At 39.3% G+C, this 9,402-nt stretch overlaps 2 protein-coding genes across 2 annotated transcripts; one reads left to right on the forward strand and one right to left on the reverse strand.

Annotated features, from left to right (window-relative positions):
• Positions 1 to 521: 521 nt before the first annotated feature.
• On the reverse strand, positions 522 to 2,779 carry TPRKB (TP53RK binding protein). The gene is made up of 4 exons (XM_059847307.1): positions 2,500 to 2,779; positions 1,925 to 2,047; positions 1,456 to 1,632; positions 522 to 644 (listed from the first exon to the last, which is right to left on the reverse strand). The coding sequence occupies exons 1-4, from the start codon at positions 2,638 to 2,640 to the stop codon at positions 558 to 560; spliced, it is 528 nt and encodes a 175-aa protein (XP_059703290.1). The 5' UTR covers positions 2,641 to 2,779; the 3' UTR covers positions 522 to 557.
• A 3-nt stretch (positions 2,780 to 2,782) lies between these two features.
• Positions 2,783 to 8,103, forward strand: ALG10 (ALG10 alpha-1,2-glucosyltransferase). The gene is made up of 3 exons (XM_059847306.1): positions 2,783 to 2,992; positions 3,246 to 3,443; positions 5,314 to 8,103. Exons 1-3 carry the CDS (start codon positions 2,828 to 2,830, stop codon positions 6,367 to 6,369), a joined length of 1,419 nt encoding a protein of 472 aa, XP_059703289.1. The 5' UTR covers positions 2,783 to 2,827; the 3' UTR covers positions 6,370 to 8,103.
• The last annotated feature ends 1,299 nt before the right edge of the window (positions 8,104 to 9,402 follow it).

The raw sequence follows: 9,402 nt of genomic DNA on the forward strand, positions 1-9,402 counted from the left end.
TCTCATTGTACACATCTCTGATGCCCCTGCTCCACACTGCCCCTGGCTGGCATGGCGCCCCTCTTCCCCTTCCTGTCCTCCAAGGGTGGGCAGCAACTCTATCCCAGGAGCACAAAGAGGGAGATACTGCTGATTGTTTATGGAAAATTTCCTCTTTCTAGTCCATCAGAAATACTTGGCCTATAAAGATGCCTTTTCTGGCAGCAGTATTCTTAAAAGGATATCATCCATCAGGTCGCCAAACCAAAACAAATCAGAGCACGGTTAATAAAAATGATTTACAATGTTTGAACTCTCTCTGGGGCTACCAAAACATTTGACAAAAGACAAAATTAAGTACAATTTCCAAGCCTTTTGTTTAAGTTCAGCTTAAAGTACTGCCAACTCTCCCTTGTCAAGAAAAAACACCGAAATGTCAATGGCAAATTCTGCTTGGCATGCTCTCTGTGCTTAGAACACAGCTCAGGTTACCCTTGTGTCTGAGCTTGGTTAAAGCTCAGATGTCATCACAGTACTCAGTATTTCTTCATTTCCTCTGAAATTTATTTCCACCTTTTTCACAAAACATCTTTTGTTGACATTCTGCAAACAACACTATCCAATAAGGTGCCGATTTTTTCTTCCTGTGGAGTAATTTTGTACATCTGCAGAAAAAAACCAAGAAAAACAGTAAAGATGTGTAAGGAAGAAAAAACCTGTGACATACCTTCTAAAAACTATGTACACAAGAAAAGATTATTCCACTCTCCCCCACTTTTATATTGGATATTTCTATCTTCTTGTGACTGCAAGACAAAATTTGGACTGAAGCAAATTCTGAAACTGCAAGAATAAGGAAAGCTACGAAACTGAATGAGAGCAGCACTTTTAGCTCCATATGTTAAATGCTATGATTTGCCCAATTTTATTCATATGTCTCCTATCAATACTTTGACAGACATGATAAATATAATTTAAGTTACTTGAGTTTTATCACGTAGAAGACATATGCTTCAAAATACCTATTTAGCATATGGTAATCTGTTAAGAGCATAAATGCCCCAAGACAGCTCCTAACAGCTAATTAACCTGTTCCTATTTTAACCACCCCTTCTGGGACTATCTATGTACTTAAGCTTATGAAAATGCTCTGGACTGAAATTTTTAATCAAATTAATATTTGCCTGAAAAACAGGAATCAAAAGTTCTTGGATGGTAGGCAGCAACCAGGAATTTATTTTTATGCTCTAATTCCCTAACAACATTAATAATTTGAAGACTTAAATTTTGTGATGTCAGGGTGTGACAACTAAAATTTTTTTCAACTAAAAAATTCAAAGAAATAATCAAAGTCCACTTAAAATAAGTTTTCAGTTGTGCTAAAGAAATACAGATCCTAAGTTAATTGATATTTAATCAGACAACTAAATAAACTGTTCCTTTTCTCCATGTCAGTCCTCTCTTTTGGCTACACACCTTTTTAACTTTGGCAGTGTCTGTTAGCTGGGGGAGTTCATCTAAGGAAACCTGCTGGCCTTCCACCTGAGATGTTATATCTGCCAGATTTACATTCTTGTCTCCATCCACCACCAGCACAATGAGTACTGCTGTGTCACCGTCTGAAATGCCAAACTTTTTAAATGCATCTGAAATCTGAAAAAAGAGAAAAAAACCCAAAATATTTTGAGTCACTTTCTTGCTACATACAAGGAACCTTTTCAGTTACTGTGTCAGATACACCAAGAGTATAAATTGACAGACATTTTGCATTAATGGAATTCTGACAAGCTACAAACCATAACAGCACATTAGTGTCATTAAAAATATCAATTAAAAACTTCTGCTACTAGCTATGTAGTGTTAAAGGAATACATGTAGTTAATTTGGCTGTGTGGATCTTAGCAAGCTTTTCTGGCAAAAAAGAAATTTGTTCAATAAATCTTACATTGTTGCTTGGTGAAAGGCTGAAAATAATTTCGGAATAGAGTGTTCTAGTCTTCATTTTACCTATCTTCTGTAGATGCACTGCTTTGTTGGCTGCCACAAGAATCTGAAAAGGATCTACAATCTGTAAAACACAACAGAAAGAGTTACACAGAATTAACTTACTGTTTTGAAATCTGAAAAAATTCCTGACCACTTCATTCTGATAGCCTAATTCTAACAAAAAAAGACTAGATTCTGAAACTATTTATGGGTTAAATGAGAACAAATGCATCAAATACTAGATTTTAGACAGCATGAATTAATTAGCACTAGAGTTTACACGAGGCAGATTTAAACTCCACCAAGCAGGATGGGAAATTAATCAAAACAGTGGTTTTGGCCAATCTTCCAAGGCTGTTTTACAGAGCCGACCCTTTCCGCGGTAGGACCCAGTAATGAAGTCAAAGGAGGGCACTTGGGCAGGGCCCGGAGGAGGCGCAGAGCAGCTCGTGTGACAGCGGCTGAGAGAAGGGCCAGCTTCGTGAGCTCCCACGGGCATTCCGCTCCGCCAGGGCGGCACTCGCATTCACTCACCATGGCAGGGTTTATCAGTGCTCCCTCAATGGACCCTTCCATGGCTTTTTTCCGCAGAGCAGCGGCATTTTTCACGTGCTGGAAGAGGAGCAGCGTGACGCTGCGCTCAGGGAACAGCTCCAGCCGGTGCGTTCGCTCCATCCCCGGGGGATCGGCCGCTTGTCCCGTGGAAAACACAGCGCTAACAACACCCGGCCGCTCAGACCACGGGCTCGCCGTCCCACAGGAATCCCCCGTTTCCCGGCCCCGCCTCCCTTCCCGCCCGGCCGGGTGCCACCCTCGCCCCTCCCCGGAAGGGCGGCCCCATCGCGGCCGGCGCGGAGCCGGCATGGAGCGCGCCGAGGCCTACGGCTTCTCGGGCGCCATGAGCGGCGCCTTCCTGCTGTCGTGCCTGCTCTTCGCGGCCGTCAGCCGCCGACAGCGCGGGCCCTACATGGACGAGGTGTTCCACGTCCCGCAGGCCCAGGCCTATTGCCACGGCCGCTTCCTGCAGGTGCAGCAGCAGTACAGCAGCGCTGGGGGTCGGGGGTGGCTGAACGCGGGTTGTGTAGCGGGTGGAGCAGCATCTGCAGCCGGGCAGCGCACGCAGAGTTCAGAACGCAGGGCAGCAGTGCCGAGAGCTGTCGGAGCCTGCGGGCGAGCCAGGGGACCGTGGCGGGGTGCTGTGGCCGTGTGGCGGGGTGCTGTGGCCGTGGCCCGGTGCTGTGGCCGTGTCGCGGCTCCCTGACGCTGTGTTCGCCTTGCAGTGGGACCCCATGATCACCACGCTGCCCGGCCTGTACCTGCTCTCGGTGGGAGTGGTGAAGCCCGCCGCGTGGCTCCTCGGGTGGACGGGAAGCGTGGTGTGCTCTGTGGGAATGCTCAGGTTTATCAATCTCCTCTTCAGTGCTGGGAACTTCTATTTACTGTACTTGCTTCTGTTCAAGATCCATCAGAAGAATAAGGTACGGTCAAAGTAAAACAATATTATCCACTCGTACAAGCAACTTTGATGGCTTAGTGTATGTTCCCTTCACTACATACGTGAGGTGCTCTCAGTTTTATAACTGGTGGTGGTACTCAGTAACTGCGAGTACCACCACCAGTTTGGCCAAGAAGGCACACTCCTCTAATTTTTTAATTTTTTTTTTTTTTCTCACACAAGGTGCAGTCCTCTAAAAATTCATTCTTGCACATAAGTAGAAGGAGTCCCGTTGAAATAAAAGTTAGTAGATATGCAGACTTATTATCCAAAGGTCTGGATATTCATGTCATTGGAATTGCTTAAGAGTCCTCACACAACTTGAACAGTGCTTCCTCAGCTGCTCTGTGAGCAGCGTGTCATTTAAGGGGATTTCTTATTTCTCAGCTGCAGGCGTTTGGATTTGGCCTTGTTGAATTTCATCATATTTTCGTTACCCCATTCCTCCAGCCTCTGTGGGTCACTCTGGATGACAGCTGTCCTTTTGATCAAATTGCTCATACAGTGTCAACTACAGACTTGGTGACAGTGACCTCCTGCTGCTTTCTTGTCTTTGATGAAGCCATTAAACAGGACAGATCCCAGTATTGATCCCTGTGGTACTTGGGTTGTTACTGTGCTTTGGTAGAGTGTAACGAGTTCATCATCCAGCCAGTTCTTACCTGTCTAGCTGTCCACACATCCAGACCATAACAGTTCAGCTTGCATACAAGAATGCTGTATTATTAAAAATCTGAAGCACCACCACTGCAGTAAATAAATTGTTTTAATGGTTAATTGCCTATTTAAAATCCTGCACATTAGTAAAGTTACTTTGTTTGACTTTTAACCGTAAAACATTTTTTTCCTGTTCCCTGAAAACTGAAGGATTTCTTTACTACAAAGAAAATTGGTGTATTTTCTTAGAGGAAATCTCTTAATTTTTAAGCAAATGATAACACTGTACAGGATTAGATCAGATTAAATAAATGGTTTCCATTTTTAATTTTATACTTCAAAGTGGAAACATAAATGTAAGAACAAGTTTCATGACAGTAGTCTAAGCATTTAGTTATCCTTTGACATTTCTTTGACTTCAGTATTTTCTCTGTTCCCCTTCCTTGTAAGGTGATGAGTGGCTGTTTCACTCCACACTACATCATTCAGAAACATCATGCAGCATTTTTTAATGTTGTGATTTGTGGTGTTGTCATGTAGTTAGTGGAATAATTGGGAAGAGTTTTTAACTGCATGGTCTCCTACCTTTTTTAAAATTTCTTTTCTGACTCGTTAATTATAATGAGGATAAATAATAAAAGCTACATCAAAGATTAGAAACTTGGAGTTGGCCTCTCTGTGAACTGTGTTCAAAAGAGGTGATAGTAGAGGCACAGAATGGTGCTGTCACACAGACAAACAGAATCTCATGGCGAGATTGCAAGGGAATAAACCATTGATTTTATCTTTTGCCCATTGATGCAGCCCTTTTATCCAAAGTATGGGAGCACTTATGCCCCCACCATGATTTTAACACCACAAATATGTGCACACCTGACATGTGAAAGAAGTTGGTGTATTTTCATTGTCATCTTTTTAAATCACCTGCGGTAATGTTCTGTGCTTTTCACTTGGATTTTAACATTGTGTAACTGTATTAACATAGCAGGAACTTAAGAAAAATACAGCATTTGTGCAATAATGGAAACAAAGAACATAGGAGTTATTATATTGTGTTAATGGAATTCTCAAGAGTTATACCAATGTTAATTCTCAAGAGTTATACCAATGTTAATGGAATTCTCAAGAGTTTTTTTCAATATACAATTCTATTTTATTGGGCATTGTCTAACCTCATTTTTCTGCTTCTTCTTTAGGCTGTGTCTGGTTTCCAGAGGATCTTGTCTGCATTAACTCTTGCAGCATTTCCCACCCTTTATTTCTTTACATTCCTTTATTATACAGATCCAGGATCAGTATTTTTTACTCTTTTTTCCTATTTAATGTGCCTTTATGGTAACCATAAAACTTCTGCTCTCCTTGGATTTTGTGGCTTCATGTTTCGTCAGACAAATATTGTGTGGACAGTTTTTTGTGCTGGAAATGTTGTTGCAGAGAAGGTAAATGAAGCCTGGAAGATTGAGTTGCAGAAAAAGAAAGATGAAAAGATTTCTTCCAAGAAAGGATCATTTTCAGATTTGACCAGAATACTGCAGTTTCTTGTTGAATATCTCTTGTCACCCAAAAATTTAGTTACACTTACTGCTTTAACTTGGCCATACATCATATTAGTATCTCTCTTCTTTGTTTTTGTCTTCATCAATGGGGGAATAGTTGTTGGTGATAGAAGTAGTCATGAAGCCTGTTTGCACTTTCCTCAGCTGTTCTATTTTCTGTCCTTTACTGGTTTTTTCTCATTTTCTCATTTACTGACCCCTACTAAAATCAGGAAATTCCTTTTGTCATTGCGAAAGCACCCTGTGCAGTATAGCCTAGTCACTGTCACCTCTTTATTCCTGATCTGGAAATTTACCTATGTCCATAAGTATTTACTAGCAGACAACAGACATTATACATTTTATGTCTGGAGAAAAGTGTTCCAAAGACATGAGCTTGTAAAATACCTGTTAGTTCCATTCTATATATTTGCTGGCTGGAGTTTTGCTGATACACTAAAATCAAAATCAATATTTTGGATCTTAATGTATTTTGTATGCTTATTAGCAGTCACAGTTCCTCAAAAATTGCTAGAATTTCGTTACTTTATTTTGCCATTCTTAATATATAGGCTTAATATTCCATTTCTGTCTCTATATAGACAACTTCTGGAGCTGGCTTTTTATATTTTAGTAAATGCTGTAACTTTTTATCTTTTTCTAAATAGAACATTCCAATGGGAAAATAGTGATGAAGTACAGAGGTTTATGTGGTGACTTTTTTGGTACTTTTATACCTGTAGGAAAACACAGTTCTGTTTCAGGACTGGACTCTGGAATGAAGCAGTGTGTTTTGCATCATGTAAGGACAATTTTCCCTAGCTGGAATTGGGAAGTAAGCTCTTTGCTTATATTGTTGCAACCAAATGCAAGATCTGTTATAATGTGAAGATACTCCATATATTGAATTTATGAAAATTTAAAAATTCAGTATGAGGGGAAATGTGAGAACACCTTTCTGTAATTAATGTAAAATAAGGGAGATGTTTACTGTCATTTTTCATGACAATAAAATATTGTATAACATGCCCTTGAAGTAGTTTATAAGTATGTTTCAGAGGTTTCTCTTTTACAAAAGAAGGATTTCAGTCTATTCAACCTTTTTGTTGATTTATCTGTGTGCATATTTATTCCTCAAATCAGGCCACTTCCTTCTAGGTTTACTAGTGGTCAAAGTGTAAACCACTATTAAAGCACTATGTTTTCAAAGCCTCCTACATCTCTCTGAATTTCCATTACTTTTTTTGTCAATAAATGCTTACATTAGTTTTGTAAGGAGAATGGGCTCTTAAACCACTAGAGAATTTTGGACATTTTATTTAAAACTGCTATTTAGAAAACACAGCAGATGCTATGCGTGTGCACCTTCTTTGGAGGAATAAGTGTTACTGTACAATAAAACATAAACAGCAGTTGGTAATGTGCCCTGTTAGAAAAGGAGTAGTTTACAGATGTCAGACTGCAACGTGCAGTGGATTGCAGCCCTCTTAAATAATTGAGCTTTTATGTCCTGTGGTTCTGTGCTCACAGGTTTGTGCTGAAATCGACTCTGAGTGCAACTTCTGAGTTGCACTGAGTGTTTCAAAGATCTTTGATGTGTAATCCTCTAGAGGTACTAATGGTATTATTGAACTGTTCTTTTAAGTATTTTTCACGTTTAATGGAACTTCAGTGTATATATTCTGTTTGACAAAGTGATGTATATATATTTAAAAGCATCTAGTGTGCACTATCATCAGAGTAAATGAAGGCTTTAATAGTTCCTGTAAGTACATCACTTATAAGTCTCAAAAATATTTGATTGCTACAGTATGTGGCAGGGGAGAGTGGTCTCCAAAACTTCAGGCACTGTGTAGCTTCTTTAAATTCATTATTGTTCTGTAATGATAATACTTCAGCCAAATCTGTGCAAACATCATATTTTTGCCGCTCAAATCACTTGGAATTGGAATTGTTTCTCAAGAGGTCAGTTCTGGGGAGTTACAGGCTCAGGTCAGTACTGTTACTCGTCCGTGTCCTGGCTCCAATTCCTTCTCTGTACTAGCCCTGTGATGGGTGTGGTGAGCTCAGATTCTGATCAATGCCTCTGCAACCCTGTTTCTCCTAAGGAAACCTCCAGCCATTCTTCCATGAGCAGCTGTTTGTATTGAATTCAGGATATTTGCCGGGTCGCTTTTTGCTTCTTGGCCTTTTGCAAGGCTGGTAATTTGTTGTCAATGTGTACCATAGGGAAAGCCATTTTCAATCAGTCCCTATTTGATTCTTCATGTTGAAGGGACAAAAGAAACCTGAAATGGATTGCTTTTCAAGAATCCAGTGTGGTTCTGGCAGAGTCCAGGATGTTGTGTTGTGATTTCAGTATCACAGATTTGAGAGGGGAAGTCTTGTGTGCCTTCTGCTTCCAGTTTTGTTTTTGTATGCCATGCCAATAAAATTGTAAGTTAAAGAGCATTTGCCTGCTTAAGTTCAAATTCATTTGTGCCCTGAAATACTGAGTTGGAATGGTAACTGGAAAGGCATGGGGCTCTGTCTAGGATTCCAAGTTGTATCTTAGATCCAAGGTTTTTTTCTGGTTTTATGTAGGGGAGCAGGTGTTAATTCCCTTGAGAAAAAAAAATCCCTTGCAAAGATCCATGTGTAGTCAACAGGTGTTTTATCCAGCACGTATGTTTTTACTGGTTTCAAATGCCATTCTTGATCAACTCTGTTGAGAGACTGTTCATGATTCCTATTTTTAACAGAAGTAGCAACTGTGTTTCAGGTGAAAAGAACCAGTTTAAATATGTGCAATTTTTAAAACAATTTAATTTTTTTTTTTTGGTTGTGAAAAGTGAATGAAAAACATCCACCAAAATTTATGGCACTATACCTTTCTAATGAGCTCCACCCCAGGAGACACTAGAAAAATGACACATAGAGAGATGTCTGTGACCTGTTTGGGCTGTTTAACCAGTACTATGAAATGGCATAATATTTTATATTGGAATTTATCACTATACATACAGGTTTTTATTTACAAGTAAAATGGTGCTTAATATATTTTGCTCATTTGAAAGCAGTCTGAGTTGATAAAAGTTTGTTTAAAAAGGGAAGTTGATGAATTACTAAAGTATGAAAGGAGAATGTATTTGTAGAATAAAGCTACATTTTCACTTTTGGCCATGAACCTGAGGCTGTTTGCAGGTAATATTCAATATTAGCCAAGTCAGTCCAGAAATCAGAGGCATTATATTGTGTCAGAACTGGTCATAAAGAAAGATCTCCAAATTCCATCAGTATTTCCTAGCATTTTGACAAATAGCAGTAACACTGTTGAAATCCATTGAAAAATGGATTTTAGTATTTTGTATTTTGTCCCTGAAATATTTCCATTGTAGTTGTTTTAAATTTGTTAGTTGTTTTCCTTAAAGACATGCAAAAAGGGCTGTATTTATCTTGCTTCATGTTGCCAAGGTCTTCTACATTCAATAGAACCATAATTGCTTACTTTAGGTTAATTCTCAGCAGGTGTCAGTGAAATTTCTTACAACTGCTTTAAAATGTTAATTTCTTGCAAATTCTGTTAATTACCAATTTAGAATAAAATCACACTAATTCCTTGAAGTATTGAAGGTAAAACAAAAAATAACATAGCTAACATTTCTATAATGGATGCTTTGAAAAAAAGGCTCAGCTTTAATTTTTCTTAGAAATGATTTTCAGTAACTGTTGGAATAATAAATATAGCTGAAGAGTCACAGCATGGCTGAA

The sequence above is a fragment of the Haemorhous mexicanus genome, chromosome 5 (genome assembly GCF_027477595.1).
Source record: "Haemorhous mexicanus isolate bHaeMex1 chromosome 5, bHaeMex1.pri, whole genome shotgun sequence".
Classification (NCBI taxonomy): domain Eukaryota; kingdom Metazoa; phylum Chordata; class Aves; order Passeriformes; family Fringillidae; genus Haemorhous; species Haemorhous mexicanus.